At 35.0% G+C, this 22,908-nt stretch overlaps 2 protein-coding genes across 2 annotated transcripts; one reads left to right on the top strand and one right to left on the bottom strand.

The window, feature by feature from the left end:
- Positions 1-853: 853 nt before the first annotated feature.
- LOC124540559 (phospholipid scramblase 2-like) lies at positions 854-6,615 on the top strand. The gene is made up of 6 exons (XM_047118233.1): positions 854-990; positions 3,829-3,995; positions 4,426-4,567; positions 5,000-5,111; positions 5,738-5,873; positions 6,519-6,615. Exons 1-6 carry the CDS (start codon positions 895-897, stop codon positions 6,613-6,615), a joined length of 750 nt encoding a protein of 249 aa, XP_046974189.1. The 5' UTR covers positions 854-894.
- A 10,500-nt stretch (positions 6,616-17,115) lies between these two features.
- On the bottom strand, positions 17,116-18,964 carry LOC124540539 (zinc finger protein 219-like). The gene has a single exon (XM_047118194.1). The coding sequence runs from the start codon at positions 18,952-18,954 to the stop codon at positions 17,116-17,118; it is 1,839 nt and encodes a 612-aa protein (XP_046974150.1). The 5' UTR covers positions 18,955-18,964.
- Between the last annotated feature and the right edge of the window lie 3,944 nt (positions 18,965-22,908).

Genomic DNA, 22,908 nt, shown 5'->3' with positions numbered 1-22,908 from the left:
TATTTTGAAACTAAGTTAACCTAAAATAAGCGTTTGTATATTGTATTTAATTCGAAGTTTGATTTTCAATTTGTTTGAAGATTTTGTAACATTTCAAAAATATATATTTTTTTAATATGAAGACTATAATCTTACTTTTTTACAGTACTTCGTCAGCAGTTTCTTTAAATGTTCCTAAACTCTTGTCTCTAACTTTTGACTGATAGATCTAGTAAAATATACTCTCCCGAACTGGGATAAACACAAAGAATCTCATGAATACTAGCTACCCGGCTACACACGGATACAAAAAGGAATATTAAGATTGAAAAACAAACACAAAACGTAACACTATTGTTCTTTTCCGGTTAGGAAAGTTGAAATACCTGGAAAGTCGGAATTATTACAATATGCATTTATTATACATGCAAACTTTCCTCTTGAATCATCTTGTTTATTAACGAAAACCGCATTAAAATGCGTCTGAATGAATCTCAGTGGACGGACGGCGGAAGCGTCATCGTTTTATTCTGGTAGTGTGTACACCGGCGGTCATTTTCATGGGTCCCAGGTTCTATTCCCGGCCGAGTCGATGTAGAAAAAGTTCGTTAGTTTTCTATGTTGTCTTGACTCTGGGTGTTTGTGGTACCATCGTTACTTCTGATTGTCCAGAACACAGGTGCTTTAGCTACTTGCATTGGGATAAAAGTATGCGATCTTGTCCAATATTTATTTGTTTATTATTTACACTTGATGCAAATTAAAAATTAACCATCATAGCAATATCATACCTCATTTAATAAATAACAGAATATAAATCATGGAATTAAAATTGACATAAGTAATGTCAAAATCGATTTTTGCTAATTGTCAATAATTTTGGAAAAATGAAAATTTTTAAATGTAATTGTTAAAATGATGATGCAAGCCGCACCGATCCCAGCGGCGCCCTCGGAGCCCTACGCGTACGTCAAGGAGCCCTTGGTGGAAGTAGAAAAACCTGTATTGAAGGTTAGTCAGTTATTAGATTTAATACAAAATAATTAGATTATTACTCCAGCATAAGTATTGTCAAATCGATTTGAAATATTAAAGAAATGTATTCAAATGTCTTTAGGCATGCTGTAGTGCTAGATTATATTAAAGAAAATCCTCTGATAAAATCGAATAAGTTAAGATAAACTAAACTTAGACTTGCATTTTAAATTCAATGTACTTACAAATAATTCTGCTTATGTTGGGATCTGAGTTGAGATGGCCCAGTAGTTAGAACGCGTGCATTTTAACCGATGATTGTGGATTCAAACCCAAACAAGCGCCACTGAATATATGTGCTTTATTTGCGTTTATAATTCATCTCGTGCTCGGCGGTGAAGGAAAACATTGTGAGGAAACCTGCAAGTGTCTAATTTCATCGAAATTCAGCCACATGTGCATTCCACTAACTGGCACTGGAACAGCGTGGTAGAATATGTTCCAAACCCTCTCCTTAATGGAAGAGGAGGCCTTATCCCAGCAGTGGGAAATTTACAAGCTGTTACTATACTTTTTTATGTTGGTTATGCGTAGTGTTCCCAAATGTATCAATTTTCGGTAGATCTACCAACGTTTAGCGTGGTGATCAAATCATAGTTTCCGAATTATTTATCGGTGCAAAAATGTAATTTTGAAATTCAAATGATAGTAGGGTTTCCAGGATTTCCTAAAAAATATTCAGATGTAAGTCTCTCTTACTACTCAATAAGTTATCTGTATGAAATGGTTGGTAAGTCAAAATTCTTTATATCTAGAAAGAGTTTCAATTATTTCAAAAGTTTTCACAAAAAGTCGGACCACATTTTTTTTTCGAAAATATAATATTTTGCAATTAATGCGAATTCATTCATTTTATTTTTTTAAGTATAATTATTACAACACAGAGGTACTAAAGTATAATAAAAGCATAAAGGATAACTTTTTATGAATGAAATTATAATATCCCAAGCATATAATAACAATAAGCGCTAACTTACAAGTAAATCCAAGCCTCTGTGACAAGCGATCGAGCTTTTTTTTATGTATTTCGTTACAAGGTATTGATGCATTGGATAAGAATATATCATTTAGATCTCGATTAACTATATCATGTGAAATGAATGTCCAAGTTATATATTTGCCTTTACTTTAGGTGAGGTCTGAATCTTGTGGTTGAAATAGGTTTTAGTTCAAATATAGAATCAGCCGCAATAGACATCAAGAAACAATTAGTTACTCTTTACCAATTCAATTTTATAAATATAAATTATTTACAATTATAAGACGTGACGAACAATAACTAAAATATAATGATGTTTTTAACGAATCTGCCATTCTTCTATTAAGGAAAAGATAATAGTGATTAATTGTGCTGAAATAAAATAAAAGCATAACTCCAATACAGGTCAGTAATAATTACTTCAATTGCAAAGATGGAGAATAATTGATCATTATCATTAATCGAATTTATTTATTAATTAAATTAATTTCTGGCGGTTTTTCCGAACTGATATGACTTTGGAACCTTTAAAAATAAGAGCGTAGATACTACTTCCTTAAAGGCCAGCAACGTTCTTTTAAGGTCCCCAGTGTTGTAGATGTCCATGGGCGTTGGTTATCAGTTTCCATCAGGCGAGCCTCCTGCTCGTTTGGCCCCTATAACATAACAAAAAAAGAAATACTAAAGTACTTACTCGTTCATTGAACGTATGTAGAGGTGTACGTAGCTTTTACAGATCGTTTTAAGATAGACAAGTTTTGTATAGAAAGTATACTTCATAAATATTAATTTAAATAATTGTATTAACTAATATGACTGTATTTTTTTTAAATGTTGGAAAAGAGTAACTGAGTTTCTTGTCGGTTCTTTTTGGTAGAATCTACTTTCCGAACCGTTGGTAGCTTCACTTAATTGTTAATTGACGATTCAAAAGTTCTTATAAAAGCCCACTTGAATAAAGTATATTTTGATTTTTGTTTTTTTTTTTAATATATCAGCGTTCGTAATAAACTCATTCCCGCGACCGTTTCTTAGTTGCAAAATTGTTCTCCATGTCAACCATTACGTTTTAACGGGATATTATACCTAAACCATTCTGCAAGCTAATTTTTATTATTGGCAATACAATTCTAGAAGTAGTGACTTAGAAAATAATTATTAAATTTAACCCTTAATTGGGCACAGGGAACTATTATCCTAATCTCCTATTCTAGCCAAATTCCCCAATATTTAAAATGGCTACCTTTAGGTATAGGCTACCTACATTATTTACAGAAAAAAAATCTTAGATAAAAAAACAATTATTTTACTGGTATATATAGCTTTCGAATTTCAAGTGTCAACGTCAGAATCATGAATTAAGAACATACATATACTTCAGCTATGAAAAGCTGATTTTTGATTTTTTTCCTGCCCTATTAAGGGTTAAAATAGACTTAATAATATGTATCTTGCTAAGTAACCGGTATTGAATAGATTTTAGTCACAATTCCTTCAAATTACAGGTCACAGTAAACAGAATTAAATGTATATTCGCATATTGATCGAGGAAAACAATATACATTAATCATGAAACGAATTACTGGTAAATGAACGGTTTGAGAATGTTCTCTTAATTTGTGTTTCAACGAGAAACATTTTCTGTGCGAATTTTCCTGTAGAAATTGTCATGAAACCGCGGTTGGAAAACATTGAAGGCGAAGGTTAAGGGTAACTAAACCCTGACACTGTATGACATATTCTATTAAGGCTGCCTACCACGGAATCTAAGTATTGAATGTGATAAGCTAAATAAGATTATCGGCCGGGTCACTGATAGTTTCTCTCGATCTCAGGTCACACCAGAACCTCACATCTTACAAGACTTATCAACAGTCGACCGGCTTTTCATCACAAAGCGTCTTCGAGTCAGGAGCGTATTGTTTCTGCGGGGGAAGAAAAACAGATTCTTTGTGAGAACATCGGATCAGAACTTGGTGTATACCATCGAAGAACAAAATAGGTTAGACGAAAGGCTTTAACTTTTTAAATTGTTTTTGCTTTTTGTGGTTCAAAGATATCAGATATGATGTTCTAATCGAATGCGAGGTTTTAGTAAATTTTTCTGACCAAAATGATAGGGAGACTATTTGAAAAATTAAATATTTCGTATTTACTGCTTATTTGAAGCTGTCACGCCATTAACTATATAAAAAAAACTCGTAACAAACAGACAATACTATAACACATACATCATCATCATCATCATCAGCCCGTACCCGTCCACTGCTGGACATAGGCCTCTCCAAGTGCACGCCACTGTGGTCTTTCTCCGGCTACTCATATACATAACACATATATTTTACATTAATTTAATGTATGTAAATATTATTGAATTGTGTATATCTCGACAATAAATGTGGTGGATGCCATCCTAGACTTATTATTTCCAGCTGGTGGGTTGGCTACTTCTGCTATGGATTGAGACCATTACAGCTACACGTGAGAGATGGTTCTGGTACGGAAGTGATGCGAATCAATCGTCCTTACGCCTGCACGTCGAGGATACTGCCGTGCCAGTTACAAAGAGTCCAGGTGTTCAACTGATGTCTTATGATATTTAAAAACCGTGTAATTAAGGTTATTTGTAAGAATATGTATTAGATTCATCGTGAATATGGGAATACAGCATTTGATTAAAAAACTGCCACCAGTGTGAACGATGCTTTTTATATTGAACTGGCCGTATTTGCATTTGTACCACCATTTTTCATTAGGTGGAGTGGATAAACTCAAGTAAATAAATTGAACCTATAAAAAAATCAGTTACATTTTTTTTGAAAGGTCTTGGTAAGGAGGAAATACCTACTTTGTCAAGATAAATATGACTAAAACCTTCCTCCTAACCAAAAATTAAAATTAAGTAACAAAGTTCTGAGGTAATAAGCATTAAAAAATATAACCGAATTGAGAATATCCTTTTTTTAAATCATCTAATAATAAAGAATGAATCTTCATGTTCTCCAGGTTTTTTCTCCACCAGGCACAAAGATAGGGAGTATCGAGCAAGTCTGGACAGCTGTGCGACCGGAATATGTCGTGAGTCGGGAGAACGGCGAACGCATATTTTGGATATCCGGTAAAGTACAATAAACTCTATAAATAAATCACAATTAATACTTGAACATAGTTGTTTAGACAAATATGCTTCTTTGAAAATGGACAATAGCCAATTTTCATAGGAAATACATTATAACATTCGGCCTACGTGACATGCTGTACGTAGGTTTCTAATATTTCATCCTTTTGATAAGTCTGTGACGTCTCTTAATTTAGAAACGGCGAGTTTAACGATACTTTATCCTCCTGGACTTTCATACTGTGGTATGAATTAAAGAAAGTACGTTATGACTACGATGATGACTTACGTTAAGCATATTCTGGTAACAATAAGGAAAATCAATAATTCATTTAATATCTGTACAGTATATTTACCTAAAGATCCATTCTGGATTGGCATATGTGCCATCTGATGTTATGTCATTGGTCATCAATGTCACTTTGTGGTGGTAGGCCATTTGGTCGTCCGCCTACCTATAGCATAAAAAGATAGTATTCGTAGTTTCACCCGCTTCAAATTAAGACTCATGATGTCAATATTCATGACCATATCATGTAATAGATGATATCAGAATATTCTGTCATCAAATTACTTGTTACAAGACGTTTTAATCGATAGTTAATTCTCCCATTATCATCCTCTAGGGCCTCGTGTAACCATCAGCTGTTTCCGAGACATTCAGTTTCACATTTACAATACTGATGGTGAATCTGTCGGTAGCACTTGTAAGCGCTGGCAGGGGGTACTGCATGCCATGTTCTTAGCACCTGTAACTGATAGGTGAGGCTGACTAATTTATAATATTGATTTATTTAAATGAACTCATTTTTATATATTCAAGTGCGATTTTCGGAATGTAAATAATATCTCGAATAATTTAATTTATAGAAAATCATATCAAAATATATTTCATTGTCTCTTGCGAGCACTTTTAGATTTAGAGAAGATTTCATTAAATCTAAAACTACTACATATATGCAGATTAAAATCAGAGACCAATAACTGCAATGCTTCTTTATTATCTATATGATATCATAAATAATATGCCTAATTGTTGAATACAAATAAAATGCAATTTTTGAAAACCTTAAATGACATAATTAATAAATTATAACGGTATTGCTGAGTTGTCGTAGATAATTGTTATTTGTAATAACATCCTACTTTCGATTTGAATGATGAAAATATATTCATAAAAATAAGATTCCTGATTGTTGCGTCCTTACAAACATTAGTCCTTAAAATAATTTAAAATTTTGTTTATTTCATAAAGAAGTATTAAGGTTACTCATTGTGTGTCACATTTAAAACTACCACTAATCTGAGATCTGACGAAAGAATGTCAATGGGTGTGTTCTTTACAACAAGAGTCAAGAGTACTTTTTTTCCTATGAATTGTTCCCTTGCGCATGTTTTTTTTTACAGATTTGGTGTGGCCTTTGACAGAGATCTCTCCGTTGAAGACAAAGCTCTTCTCCTCGCGGCGACTTTGTTACTGGATTACATGTACTATGATGTGTAATTCACTGTCGTAATTATATTGAGTTTTTTTTAATGACCGATTTTTATTTAATTATTATATTTTTAAAGTATTATCTATTTATAATTACTATTTGCGAAAGTGTTGATATTTGAAGTTCATCAACACAGGTTGTAGACATTTACATCTTTATAGTTTTTTTTTAATTTGATAAACGTAGAAGACAGAAGTAATGAAATATTTTATACATTATCTGTGCCCAATCTTATGTAGATAATTACTTTATTATATTAGTAGTGATGTTAGTAAATATATAAAGAGCTACCAAATTCCAAACTCACTTTCAACAGACAATTTATAAGCTATAACAAATAAAGATATTAATGTGAAAGATAATAAAAATTAAAATAACCTACAAAAGTTTGTAATTGTAATTTCATTTGTAACGATCGTTAGAGTAATGTCCATAAACAGAAATAATAAAAATCAAATTCGATACTAAAATACAAAATCGAATTCAGAACAAACCGGAACTCGATCTTACTCTCATCCCGATTCAGTCGATAATCGTCTAAAACATCAGAATCGGACATTAATATTGAAATGAGGGGACATCTCAGTTCGTTATACTTTAAATGCATTTTTCGCTTTTACACAAAAACGACACTTTCCCCTTAAAAATTAATGTCCTGCACCTCCCCTATTTGCATTGTGTTTAAAAACTTTTTTCTCTGCGGCAGATGTCCGACGTAAATGGCGCGAAATTTTGACAGAACGTATAATTTTTGGCGCTTACAATGACAGATACGAGAAATTAAAAAAAAAAACTCAATATTGGGTACTTTATAGAACCCTTTTCCAAAGGATTGAATTCAATTACACATATTCCGGCGAGGAAAAAACATGTAATAAAAGGGTGTTTTTTACACAATTTTCGAAATCGGGGATTTAGCTTATGTAGGTCAATGGATGTATTTAGTGAATTAAGTTTTTTTTGCTATTTCTATTTTACGAAATAAATGCGTGGCGCGCGTCTGTCACGCTTTCGGAAAAGCAAGGGTTTAAAACTAGACAATGGCGTTTTAGAAAATGATTTAGAGATTTTTTTTTACATTTAATCTCGTAACGAATTTACTTTTTTTTATAAAAAAATGTAATTTTTGTAAGTTATTTTTTGATAAAATAGAAATGTCAATATCGTTGAAATAATACTTGATTGATTGCTTATTGTTTGTCTGTAGAGATTTCGATCAACGTCATTCCAATTTAAAAAATTGCGTTCCAAACTTTTTTAAATATACATCGTTTTTCTTTTTCTGTAATTATTTTTTTTATATTTGAACAATTATTTTGCATAACTTATACTTAATCTTTTACAACATGGTCATATGGTGGTTATAATAGCCTACTTACGCAAACTTGACTCATTAGACACATGATACATTAAATATTATTGAATTTAATTGTATGTTATATGCGTAATATAATTTTGATATTTAATAATAATGTACACGTAGACTAAGCTGTTTAACTTCGACTTCTATCATTTTAATTAAAAAAAAATATTTTTCATGTAAATTTGTCTCCTATTTTAAACACTGATATTTTTTTACCTTATAACGCGTCCCTATATTTAAAGTTCTTTTTCAAAATTTATATACAATTTACATTTTTTTTTACTATCTATATCCAAACAGTTGATAAAAAGACCATATCAATTAATATGATTGTTTTTAAATTATTAACATTACGACCTTAATTATACACAAATAAATAAATAATGTACCTACAATTTATGACCACATGGAATGTTGGCACAAATGCTAGCCCAAATCCCAATTCCGATCCTCTAAGCTGCTTATCTAGATAGAAAGGCTAGTATCTGATCAAAAAATTGGTGAGTTTCAAACCAAGGAATACAACTGAATTTTCATATGCTTAATGTTTGTTTATAAATAATCGGCTCCGAAGAAAGCATCGTTGGGAAACCTGCATGTGTCTAATTTCAATGAAATTTTGCCATTACAATCTACCAATCGACTTGGAACAGCATGGATTCGTTCTAATTTTTCTTGTCAAGTGGAAAGGAGGCCTAAGCCAGCTCAGCCAGTATTGCTGACGATACTTCGCTGATTTTTAAGGTTGACAGGAAAAAAAGTGACTATGACGATGTGAACGATACATTACCACAGATACACAATTGGTTTACAGTAAATAATTTAGTTTTGAATGCTCAAAAAACAAAATGTGTAGTTTTTACCCTAGTTTTTGGTAGTACCCTACCCAATGTTAGCAAGCAAAATTATAATATATCTTTAAATAGTGACCGTCTTGAAGTAGCTGATACTACGGTGTTTTTAGGAATAGAATTGGATTCCAGACTTCAGTGGACTTCTCATTTATCATCCCTAACAGGAATACTCAGCTCGGCAACATACTCGGTTAGAAAAGTTAGACAACTAACTGATGTTGATACTGCTCGTTTAGTTTATTTTGGTTATTTTCACAGTATTATGTGATATGGCATATTACTTTGGGGTAACGCTGCAGATATTGAATCTGTCTTTATTTTACAAAAGAGAGCAATCCGGTTTATTTATAATCTTGGAGCTAGAGACTCTCTTCGGGATGTTTTCAACAAAGACGGAATACTCACTGTTGCGTCGCAATATATTTACAACAATATTATGTATATTCACAGTAACATTGATCACTTCGATAAAATCAGTGATAATCATTGTATGTGCACTAGGAGTAAGGATAAGCTTATAACGCCAAGTTTCCGACTATGGACTATACAGGATACGTTAGTTTAAATAATTGTATTTAATTAACATGACTTTGTTTTTTTTTAATGTTAAAAAAGAGTAACTACTGAGTTTCTTGCCGGTTCTTCTCGGTAGAATCTACGGTGGTAGCTTCACTTAATTATAAAATGACGATTCAAAAGTGCTTATAAAAGCCGACTTGAATAAAGTTTATTTTGATTTTGATTTTTGATTGGACCATTACTAACATTTTTTTTTAAATTTTAATGTATTATTCTTTTCTGATCCAGTGACTAACCTATACCGATGAAGATTCTAGTGTGCTGTCTTAGAAATTCTTACTAGCAAGTCTAAGTCAGGGAATTGCCGGTGTATTAGTAATTATAGATATAGTTACTAAGGTAGAGTAATAAACCCAATTGCTGCTTTTAAAATTCACGTGATGTAAATCATTATAGTTGTAAGTATAATTTAACTTCTATCATATGTATTTTTTCTAAAGTTATACTTAGGTAAGCCGAGATGGCCCAGTGATTAGAACGCGTGTATCTTAACCGATGATTGCTTGTCCTAACCCAGGCAAGCACCATTGATTTCTCATGTGCTTCATATGTGTTTATAATTAATCTCGTGCTCGGCGGTGAAGGAAACCTTCATGTTTCTTATTTCATAGAAATTTTGCCACATGTGTATTACACCAACTCGCATTGGAACTGTGGTGGAATATGTTCCAAAACTTCTCCCCAAAGGGACAGCCAGAATTTAGCCCAACAGTGGGAAATTTACAGGCTGGCGTTGTTGTTGTACATACGTAACAAAATATAGTTTCAGTCATTTTAAGTTCGTATATGCGTAATACTGACACATCGGTTGCGTACGCGCATAAGATAAAATGAATGACACTTATTACAGTCAATAAATCGTATAATTATAATGTAAATATTTACTTGGCTTAGTTTATTATTATGATTCATTTCATAATTAAACCTATAATTTATTAATTATTATTATAATTAGTCGTTTGTTTATTGTGCATTACATTTTGTAGGCCACGTTACTCTAGTTACTAGTGATTCGTATTTTTTTCATAGAAAAACAACAGTAACATATGTTGTCCCGACTTGGATTCGAATTCTGGGCAATTATGCAAAATCTTAGAAGTTAACCAACGACATATACAATATTTTTGTTTATAATTGTTGCCTTTGAAAAATTCTGTCAAAAAATTATTGAAAAGGCATATTTCCAAATTACAAGAGAAGATTAAATTTAAGATAAAAGGCGTTGACCTACTGATTCCTAGGCAGGATATATAAAAAAAAATGTGCTCTACCGACATACTCTGTAATTAAAATAGTGGAAAAGGGTAACTACTTACCTTCTTGCCGGTTCTTCTGGGTAGATTCTGCTTTCCAAAACTACTTTAATTCACTACGAAACTACTTGAATAAAGAATATTTGTTGTTTTTTTTTGAGTATGTATATGTACTTAAGTATCTAAATATCATATATATAACTAGCTATGCCCGCGACTTCGTGTGGGCATAGCTATAATTTAACAGAAAAGTTATTGTTGTAGCCTATGTTACACCTTAGTAGATCAGTCAGCCAGTGAAGGTCCTGTCAAAATCAGTCCAGCAGTTCCAGATCTTGGCCGGAACAAACAGACATACAAATATGTATTGCAAAAAAATTGTAAATGGTATATTTACCGTGTATACCGAAATATGAATTTGTGTATATTTCAACTAGTGTTTAAATTTTCGCTTCATGTGTTGACACGTTGGCCCAATCTCATATCCGAGAATCAATGTTAAGAGCCGGTGCCGCTGCGGAAAAAGCTGAAGCAAAAAAAAGGACTAAATATTCGTGTATTATATATATCTAATTACATTTTTTTCCATTTGCTGTTGAAATGCTTGTCCCTTCGAGTAGTGGTGCAAAAAGCTTCATCAAAAGTATAACACCTCGCCTCATTGCCTCCACTGGTGACAGGAGGGCTGGTTCGTTTTTCGCCCAGAGAATCGGAACGATACGATTCAACGGGGAAATGCTGCTAGCATTCTTGCCACCATGCCACGCGGTCAAGATTTATACAGTAACTAGTTTAGTTCATATTTGTATATATTTAAGCACTTAATGTTATTAATTCTTATGTTAATAATTTTTTTTTATGTTGTAGGTTGGCGGACGAGCATATGGGCCACCTGATGGTAAGTGGTCACCATCGCCCATAGACAATGACGCTGTAAGAAATATTAACTATTCCTTACATCGTCAATGTGCCACCAACCTTGGGAACTAAGATGTTATGTCCATTGTACCTGTGTAGTTACACTGGCTCACTCACCTTTCAAACCGGAACATAACAATACTGAGTACTGTTATTTGGCGGTGGAATAACTGATGAGTGGGTGGTACCTACCCAGACGGGCTTGCACAAAGCCCTACCACCAAGTAAAATTAAAATTAAAATTAAAATTATGTACTAAAACTAAAGTGTGCAATAAACATAATATTAATATCAATTTATGATATCTGAAGTGCATAAAAAACGGAGTAGAGTTCAAAGTTAATGCCCGCGACGCCCTCGGACCGGGTTAAGTTGGCTCGGTGTTGACACCGTCACGGCTAACCCGTGTCTCCCGATGTTTTGCCATTATATTCTAACATTTAACCCATTTTTTAACAATTTCACCCAAAAAAACAGTTTCCCCACAAGTTTGACAGATGCGAGTCACAATGCGACCCTCGCAACGCCATTTTTAATGGGTCTTGTTTTTTTTTTAATAAAATGCTATTTTATGTTTTTTTTTTGGAATTCAAAGCTGACAGTTGACGCGAACATAATCTTTAATTAAGAGTATTTTTGGCGGGAACTTTTGGATGGTTTCCGCGAAGGGTTCAATTTTTTGTGATTTATTTGTTTATAATTTTATGGAATAATGGATTTCACACGCTTGAATGCAAGTATTTTATTATATAATTAAAATTTGTATACTTACAATAAATTTTATAACAAAAAAAATAATGATAAATATTTCGTTTTACATATCGAAGTCATTAGTAGTCAAGTATTATTTAAATTAACACATAGTTATGTTTCTTTTGTGTATTACATCTGATTTTGGTTGATCGCTCTTTATTTCTGATAAAATCAACTATTTTCAGACAATGTATTTATAACGATGCGAAGATTTGGATGGATATAAGTTATCAAGCCTGAACCGCTGAATCTGAATGAAATTTAGCACAGACATATATTATCTGGAATTGAATACCTGGAGAAATATACCTAAGATCCTTATCACAACAGAACGAAGCTACGGAAAGAAACTGGCTTATAAACTATTTGATTTATGGGAAAAATATTTTGAAATAAATGATTATTATTTTTTTGTTTTAAATAATGCTCAAATATTTATGGACGCAGGTTAGATTTACACACACATTTTAGATAAGTACGAATAGATAGTTGTGACTTTCGGTAAGCGATTCCATGCTCGCCTTAATAGTGGAGTCCTAATATAATGCTATATTCAATACACTGCATTGTTCTTCATGCCGAAGTCCTGGTTTCCAATCCACACTGAGTCGTAAAAAGTTAGTGAGTTTTAGTATCAAAGAGTCTCAGTCTGGGTGTTGGAAGTGGGAACATTCCGGCACCTCGGAGAGCACGCAGTTACACTGTTCTTACTTATATCCGTATATTTCCAAAAAATCTAATTTAAAACGAAGGTAAAACCTGATAATGTCTAATTCAAAAACCATTCTAAAGAATTTTGGAGATTATTCCCTTGCTCATGTATATGATATAATTTTATACGACATATACATATAGTGATTCAGATTTCAGAATCCAGGGCAATACTGGTTGTTAATCTTTCTAAATTTTAAACACATATATTCCAAGTAATGAGGTGTATAGTAAATGACGTATAAGGTGGTATAATAAATAACAACTTATTTTGTATATTTAATTTATTGAATACGGTAGAAATGTTTCGTAGTAATGGAAAACAAATACATAACAAACAGACGGATCTAGGAACATATACCGACCGCAACGCATTACTTATCACTTCTCACAGAAACTTATTTATAATTAAAAAAAATGACTAGATTTATTATATTACAAATGATTAATTTTAACATATAAAACCTTTTTTATTATTCAGTGTGAACAAAAATTATACCCTTCGATAAATTTCAGCTGATTAAAAAAAAAAACTTTCGATAATCATTAAGCGATAAGTAATGGCCGCGGCTGAAGATTAGGCTTCCCCTATAGCCAATATAATTCTCTTTATTCTTTTAAATATAATTTCACCCAACGTGGACGTCAATCGTTGTTATTAGGAGTTAAATACATTAATATATTATTTTCGAAAATTTTTAATCATACTTGCTTGTATTTTATCCAAAAATATTTGAGTGTTGCTATACGCCGTGGTTATTGTAATGGCAACACGTGTATTCTCAAACCGAAGACATCCACATCGGTAAAATTAAAAATATATAAAAATAATTTGACTAGAAATAACACAGTTCTCATAAAATTGAAAAAATATTACCATTTCTTTTATATACAGTCGCATGAAAAGCAAATATTAAAGACTAGAATGTACTTAAACATAAATAAAAAATAGCCTAATTTTTGGAATGACATTCAAGGAACTTATAATTTATTTATGTCAACATTAATTTAGTTTATCCTTTTTTTGTAATAATTAACTTCATTATTAAATTATTATTGACATAAAACATTGTACATTTGCCAAGCATTTATTGCTCAATATAAAAAAAAATTAATTTAAAAAAAAATTGATTTAAAATTAGAATAATGCTTTTTTTCTTAAGCAACGAGTTATACAATATATTCATTAGCACATCAACTCGTTAACTTAAAAATATTGACTGTCTAATAAAAATATACCATCAATTTATTACTATATAATATAACTCTCTATTTTATAAAGTATATTTTTATTAAACAATTAAATTATAAATTATAATCAACTGGTGTTATATAGCATTTTACAAGCTTTTTTTATGAAACCAAATCTTTCCAACCAATTAAAAACACATACGTTGCGACTGAAAAAATCTAGAATACCAAATTTAATGTAAAATGTCTGCCAAATAAAAGCTCATGTGTTTCGTTATCGGCAGTTAATTTAAAGCTTTAATTAAAATCAATGACTATTCTTACGTGCTATAAAGTGGTTCACTGAAAAAACGCGACGCAATAATCATTGTATATCGGTCACTTTTTAACGTAAGCGAATTTATATGATTTAATTGTCTATATCTGTTATGCAAAATTTACTATGTATTCATTAGGTCACTTTATAAATTGAAGTTGCATTTTGTAGTTACACGTTCAGAAAAGTCATTGAAAATAATTTCTTGCGATAAAAATACTGGTTGATAATCTTTATATTTTTCTTTTTTAATTGACAAAAGAAAAAGTTTTTAATCAATAATAATATATGCGACTGTACAGCTGTTTACAAGCATTGTACCCGAGCGCTGACTATTTCTAACATATGCTGTAGTCCCTCCTGTATTTCAACTAACCTTAAAATTAATTTGTACTGATTAATGTATCACCGACCGCCGATGTAGTCTGGCCTAACTTTGTACTGTCACAATTACATCTATATAAATTATTGGTCTATAAAACGCTCACTCGGTGTACAACGCTGAAAGAAAGCAAGTCTGAACACAGTATACTTCGCTACTTCACATGCGATCCATTAATTATTCGAACTCCGTAACAATAAAAATCTCGCGTCTCCCCCTTTATAAAAACGCACGCCTATTGGAATTCGAATACATATCAGGATCGCGTCCACGCGTACATTTTTTATTTATTTTGTTATTATTTAAAACGTTATTAATATAATTTGTTGTAACGCGCGCGCGCGTCTCGGCTCCCGATCGAGTTTTGTAATGGCTGAGTGCAGGAAGACTAGTGGAAGTGTTTCTGTGTCAAAATTAACTTCAAGGAACTCTTTCAATACATCAGGAACTTATTTAGGAACGTTTTCATCTGTATCTTGTCTGATATTCACTCTCGACAAAATAATATCTTCGCCTAGCTCCGGTAATTGATCAACGATTGCAAGAACTTGTCTATCATTTAAATCTTTGTACATTTACCTATCTGTAATATCATTAGCTTTACCCTGATCTTCAATCACAATAATTTCATAGTCAGGTAGCCTTGCCTCAGTCGGGAGCCGTTTCGCGCGCGACCTCTAGTGTTCATTAAATTACATCTTAATTACATACATAGGAACTTTCTTTAGAAGCTGCATGGTTTATACAAGCTAACCTCCACAATGATCTACCGAATTATTTAAATAAACCTGTTTCAAATAAGGTTTTATTATCAATATAATATAATAATTTTGGTCTGTCTTATTTATCTTCAGCGTCTGATTGGCTGGACTGGTAAAAAATATGACATCTTTACCTAGTTTTTAAAAATGGAACATTTTTTTGTTTTTTTAATATTAGCAATCTTAAATATTTTGATAACTCTTACAATAATCATATTCTTGTATATCTTATTGGTTTTGCTTATTAATAATTTGTACTTTGAAATTTGTAATTCACTTATATCCCTATTGAAGTTCAGTCGCGTGACTATCTGATTTACATAACATTACATTACTTATATAAGAGCATTTTTATATATTTTAATGTATCAAAATATATAATTTGTGTTCCAATCAAAAGTATTTCTCGTTCTTTGAATTGAATCATGTATCGGTAAAACGGGTGTTCTGACCCTGAAGATACATAAGACAGGTCCGCTGTAACACATTCATTTATAAATTACTAGAAATAAATATAAAACGGTAAGCTCGGCCAACGACGAGGGACCGGCGGGGCTCAGCCCACGCCCACCCCAAAACAATGACCCGTAATGACTGATGTGTTGCACAACAAACCGCCTGGCCGAGCCACACGACCACATATCTAATCAGATTTAGACTAAAATTACGTTTAATGTTGATCACTGCCCAATAGTACGTATCTTTGTGCTTAAGTCTCTCCTAGACAACAATAAATAGATCAAGTAGCTAACATGAGCGCGGTCTCCGTCCGCGGCGCAACACACAACATTTGTACTTTAGTGTAACTCCAAAATATATTTATACAATAACAGCTTATAAAACCTAGTGTGAGGTAGAGCGGTTGTCGCAGTACAGCTAGTCGGTACTGGGGCTGTGCGCCGGCGCAGCTCCCCGGCTGTCGCGTCGGGCCGCCGAGCGCTCGCTCAGTGATCAACATCGCACCGGTACTACGACGCTAGCGTGAGCACGCACTCACGGATAAAATACGTATCGTTTAAATAATAATAACTAATCCTAGGGTGTATTTCTTCTCCCGATCGAAATCGACGTTTCAAAAACTCGTCTCGGACCGACCCAACGTCGAGGAGATAATAAATTAACCGATTCATAAGCGGCAACGTTTCATATATCACCCGTGAATATAATTCTCAATATACGAAGTTAGACTCTGTCAAAAAAAAGAGGGCGGGGGCCGCCACGCGGTGAAGCGCTCGGGCGGGCGGCCGCGGACAGCTCCTCGGGAACGATCACGTCTCTTATCTCTCGGCGATCGCTCGAAGGCACACAGCATTAAATGTAGTCAGTACGGCGATCGAGCGCGTCCGCGGGCGGTGTAGTCGTCGGCCGCGGACGCGCGCGGGTCGGGCCGGCGGGGCTCGCGCAGCCGGCGGGCACTGGCGGCGCGGCTAGGCGGGCGTCAGCGTGAGCGTGACGGTGGCGCGGCGGGTCGCGCGGCGCCGCACCGGCAGGAACACGAGCGCCGGCAGCAGACTCAGCGCGCCGCCCGCCTCCTCCAGCACGAACGGCTGCATGGTCAGAGGCGCGCGCGGCGCTCTCGGCACCGCCAGCAGGGCCCCCGCGCCGCCGTGGGTCGCTCTCACGTGTGCCTCGAGTGCCGCGAACCCCTCGGCGCGGAACTCGCAGCGCGAACACGAGTAAGCGTCCATCTCGCCGTCCATCTCTCCTCCAATTTCACCGCTTTCGCTCGGTTCCTCGGTGGTGACCTCTCCCTCTGGCTCGACAATTTCTGCCTGCTCGTTAGCACGTTGTATGTGTGCTCGTTCGTGAGCGAACAGAAACGCTAGGACCTCCGTGGTGAAAGGACAGTAGGCGCAGGCGTAGGGCTTGTCGCGAGCGAGTAAGTCTAATGGACGCGGAGGCATCGGCGGGGGCGGCGGCGGTCGCGTCGGCGGCGCGTGCTCGGCGAGCAGATGAGCTCGCAACGCTCTCGGCCCCCGGAAGCGACGCGAGCACAGCGGACAGGGCTCGGCCGGGGACGCGTTGGCCGGCGAGGGCGGCGCTGGGATACCGTGGGTGTTGTGCTTGTGAACTCGTAAAAAGTACTTGCTGCATAACTCTTTGTGGCAAATGTCGCAGGTCACGCCGCCTAGTTGCGTTCCACTTTCTAATGAAATACCGTGCATACGTTGCATATGAGTTCGCATAAAATATTTATTGCATAGTTCTTTATTGCAAATTTCACAAAAACTGGATCCAGCGCCGCCGGATCGGCGTTCGTCTTGGGGCGGTGGCGAAGAGGAGGGCGGTCGCGGGGCTTCATTCGGCTCCTCGGCGAGTCGCTCCGCTGCGAGCTCGTTTAGCTGTGATATCATAGTCTGCAACTTTCGCAGCTCCTCGCTCGCGGAGCCGGGAGACGCCCCGCCGCGCTCCTCGACGATCAAATTCAACGGACTGGTTTGCCCCTCTCGCAATACTGCCTCAAATTCATCTCGATCTTCTCTTTCTCTTTTTACTTCGAGCGGTTCTTCAGAATCGTATTGTGGTGGAATTGAAAGCACTCTCGGCGGTGTCGGCGCAGACGGCGAAGATGACTGTGGGGTGGCGGCTGGTGGCGTCACCGCCGCCGGCGACCGCTCCGCGATGGGCGACCGATGTACAGGAACGCCGTGCCTTCGCTCGCGATGAGTTCTCAAAAAATATTTGTTACAGTACTCCTTGCAACATATTTCACAAAATGCTTCCGGGTTTGTCACTCCCAGTCGCCGTAAAACGTCTGGTTGGAATGCAGCCTCGCGAGCGCGCCTCGCTGAGTCCGGCGAGAGGCGCCGCGGTGTGCCCCCAGAATCTTCATCGGAGGAACGTCGCGGAGGTGAGGGTTGCACTTGAGGTGGTAGGCCAGGATGCGGCTGCTGCTCACCATCGTATATGCCATGTTTATTAGCTCGATGGGTTTTCAAAAAATATTTATTACAGAACTCCTTGCAGCAAAGATCACAGTAAGCCTCTGGGTTGAAGATGCGCGGAGGGTCATGACGCGGCAGTAGACGGAACGCGGCCAGAGGATCGAAAGCGGGCAGGGTCAGCTCTCCGAATGCGAACGCGCTCTTGTAGATATCGGCCATCTTGGTGTGGAGGTCTAGCGGCGGAGGCTGCGCGCGCGCCGGCGCTGCCTGCTTGCGGCGCTTGCGGCCGGGGCTGCCGCCGCCTTCGCCTTCGCCCCCAGTAGCGCCTCCGCCCCCGCTCGCACAGTCGCGCTCGCGCTTTACCGCCGGCGCCACCGACATCGCGTCACCGCCGCATCTGAAATTGAAATTAAACTGTAATTAGTATACATTAATAAAAATAAATTTATACATCACAACGATAGTGTCCGCACTCGATAAATATATATAGGGCGTACAATTCTGGCCAGTTCTCACTGTGAAACTACATCATATTATTTATATAACATTACTATTATCTGTTATACCTTTCCAGGTTTAGAAATGAACAGTTTGTAGAACTGATAGAACAGATGCGTCGTATATATACTTTACAATGGCCTGATCCCTTTAAAAACAAGACTCCAGACCTTTTAAGGTGGCTAGATCATCGATATACTGTTTTATTAACACAGGTGTACTTATTCTCTATAAAAGTAGATTAAAAGTATTTCTTATTGTATAGAAATTAGATTTAATAATCAAATTCTGATATGAAAATTATTTAAAGTAATACAAATCACGTAAATTAGAAGTAAATTAAAATAGATGACTACTCGTCGTAACTTAATAGTTAAGATTTAATTCGAGGTTTAAAAATAATAACAACGCGAGATTTTATTAAAATTTTAAAATTATACGAATGTTTTAATTGTACGCCCCCACCGGGCCAGCTGACCTCAGCCTCGTTAATATATCATATAAAACCCTCAGCATTGTTTTCTACGAACGAATTTCATTTTATTTTTCTTTTACTAGTTTAGCTTCACACAGGTAGAATAAGATCACATCTAGCTCTAAGTTTTCTCGTTATCTTTATTCCTATATCTTTTACTCTAGTTGTTATATTTCAGTCAATATACTCAAAATATAAATTAAATTTACACCTACCCCTTGCTTAGGAACCACTCCAAAAACCGAATGAAAAATGATTCAAAGATTTTTAAATTAAATTTTTTTGAGATTTAGCATTTAATATAGAATCATTACTTTACTTATTGATTGTCAAACGAAACACTAACATCGGTTCGTAAATGACCTTTTTGAGAGGAACCGGCGAAAGAAACAGCCTGGTATACCTGAATTACGCAGTTTCATCAGTAATTCTATATTAATATTATAAATACAAACAAGTGTAGCAACACTGTCTAACTTTGACGATTAAATCACTCAAACGGATTTGATAAAGTTTGGTAAGAAACAAGCACTAGTAGGACACATAACAGCTGACTCTCAATGAATAATTTGACTATAAAAACTGTAAATATTAAACTCGCACTCTCCAAGTAAGATTCACGCAATCTAAGCGCTAAGCCATATCGACTTAAATCATTAAATAATAATCAAGATATCTTAATCAATTTCAGTGTAAAACTAATTATTTGTTTATAAAATAGGAATCGTTAAAATACAATTGATAGATTTATCTCAATGATATTCTAATAAACAGATATGTTATATCCATACTTAACAACAGAAAAAAGTGTGCCGTGACCGTTTATTTTAGTTTATTTTTACATTTCGTTAAAAGTATAGCTTGATAAAACAATAAGTAAAAGGGATAACTAGATGTTTTAATTACGCAAAACGTATTACTACGTAATTATGATGTCTTATAACGTATTACTACGTAAAACAACTAAATGCAAACGTCCCAATTAGGACGTTTTCTAGTCTTCACTTTTTGCGCGTTAATAACGTATCTGTTTACTACAACATCATTGATTAATCTACTTACTTTTTCTTGCAGGTAATTTTAAATTATAATATGTTATTAAATTAACTAATGAAACCTTTGATTATATTATCCTGTAGCTTAAAAATAAATAGGTTAATTTCTACAATTACAATTTTTTTTTAATTACAAATTAGACTCGTTTTAATAATAGATTCCAATAAGAATAATAACCTCTCATCGTTTCTGAAGTCAATTTCGTTTTTCATTTGTACACACACTATGTTTTCACCATCATCGAAATAACTTAAAAAAAATTAACTGTTTTTTCTATCACAAATCACCAATGTTCGATTTTCAAATTGACCGATAATAATGTCAACCGTAGTTCGAAATTCAAATTTATCATGGCACGTGCTACCGTATGCGCGTGCGCCCAAAACTGTTGTATTTTAAGTAAAAACTCGTGCGATGTACTTTTTTTGTGGAAAATGGCAAAAATCTCACCCCACCCGTGCACCCCTACGGTTCGATAGTTTGATCAGGGGCCGGTGCATTACATTAAGCGGGGGCTACATGGCGTTCTTATATCACCCAAAATGACGTAACGTTAAGACGAATCAATAAAACATATAACATATAAAACCTTTTTAATCAAATTAATTGTAATTTAAAAAAATAAATGGCTTATAACGTTAGGTTAATTAGCTTTTTCGATTATATTTTAATTTTATAAATATTTTTTATCTATATCAATTTATATTACATTCTATATGAACTGGCTGTTTATCTTTATCAGTAAAATGTTACCATAGAATAAAATATACAATCGCATTGTTACCAAAACGCAATAAAATTTATCTATAAAATCAATCCACCCCATAGAAGCCGACTCTTACAGCAAACAATACGCGATGCTTTCCTAAAATTTGGAAACACTATCAAAAGGGCGCGGCGCCTCTGTAAACATCGCTCTCCCTTTCCAACTAGGGGCCGTGTCCTATCTCTATCCCCCTCACACGTCCCATAACCTCGATAGACCACCGTCTCGCTCGCACGATTATGATTAAGAGTAATGGAGTAATAAATTTAAGTTCAACTTTCTTAGGAAATATTTTTTTTTCAACGTTTTTCTGTTAACGTAATATACGAAGGAAGTTGAGTATTATTATTTGCCTTATAAACAAACTGCGGCGAGCCCGTTGGCGCCTTTTTTTCATTAGGCCTGTATTTTTTTTTTCCGCGCAAGTAAAAAGTTTAATATTAACTTCAAAAACAAGTTTAATTACTTCGCGAAATGTTTATATCAATAGCGTTACTTGAATTTCTTTTTAAACGCGTTATTTATACATATACGATAAATTTAAGTTATAGCTCTTTTTGTATTGTAACTCCATAAGCATGTATTATTCGCGATGCAATTAAAACACCTAGATGGTAGGATTTTTTCAGACAACTTCAAAGATCACGTCTATTACTGACTAGCTTTGCCCGCGAATTCGTGCGCATTTGAATTAAACAAAAATGTTATTGTTATTCAAGCCTATGTTATTCTGCATTTCATCAGCTTTCTACCAGTAAAAGTATCATCAAAATCGGTCAAGCCGTTCCAGAGATTAGTCGGAACAGACGAACAGACAAAAATTGAGAAGAAAAAATCAAAAATTTGGTATCTGTACCGTGTATGTAATATGAGTTTAGTAAGAAGCGGTAACTTAAATATTACAAACAGACACTCAAATTTTATTATATGTATAGATTATTACCCTATGAAAATAATGCGTAGCGCTTTGGGCTGAGCAATGTTGGTGACCACTTATGGTCAAGTAGTCCATGGGTTCACGTATTTATTTCGTAAAAAATCAAAAAAACTGATATCAAATTAAAAAGTAGTAGTCATGTATGGAATTACATGAATGTCTAAAAAAATAGCTGGTGCCCTTTTGTAGAGTGCAAGCTTCTTTCATACCAAGATCAAACATGCTTCAAGTAAGCTTTTATAGGCATTTTTGAATCGTCATTTAACAAACTATGTTAAGTGAAGCTACCATCGGTTCGGAATGCTGATTCTAGCGAGAAAAACCGGCAAGAATTTCAGCAGTTCCTCTGTTTCAAAATTTAAAAATAATCTCAAAAAAATCGATTTGAGATAGTACAACGTACAAACACACAGAGGTACTTTCGTATTAGTATAGGTTAAGATATTTGTATCTTAACCTATACTAATATTATAACCAACTCGAACAAAACAGAAGTAATAATCATAAAGAACACTTAGACAGTTTACTTTGGATAAAAAAGTGTTTTGTTTTTCTAATATTGTTTACCTGCTGAGCTGAGATGGCCCAGTGGTTAGAACGCGT

The sequence above is a fragment of the Vanessa cardui genome, chromosome 25 (assembly GCF_905220365.1).
Source record: "Vanessa cardui chromosome 25, ilVanCard2.1, whole genome shotgun sequence".
Lineage (NCBI taxonomy): Eukaryota > Metazoa > Arthropoda > Insecta > Lepidoptera > Nymphalidae > Vanessa > Vanessa cardui.
This window is presented reverse-complemented; position numbering and strand designations above follow the sequence as displayed.

Excerpts from the sequence above, each read along its gene's own strand:
- LOC124540559 (XM_047118233.1), top strand. The coding sequence starts at position 895 with ATGATGATGCAAGCCGCACCGATCCCAGCGGCGCCCTCGGAGCCCTAC. Across the intron at positions 5,112-5,737 it reads ACGCATATTTTGGATATCCG|GGCCTCGTGTAACCATCAGC; the intron begins GTAAAGTACAAT and ends ATCATCCTCTAG. Across the intron at positions 5,874-6,518 it reads TTAGCACCTGTAACTGATAG|ATTTGGTGTGGCCTTTGACA; the intron begins GTGAGGCTGACT and ends TTTTTTTTACAG.
- LOC124540539 (XM_047118194.1), bottom strand. The coding sequence starts at position 18,954 with ATGTCGGTGGCGCCGGCGGTAAAGCGCGAGCGCGACTGTGCGAGCGGG.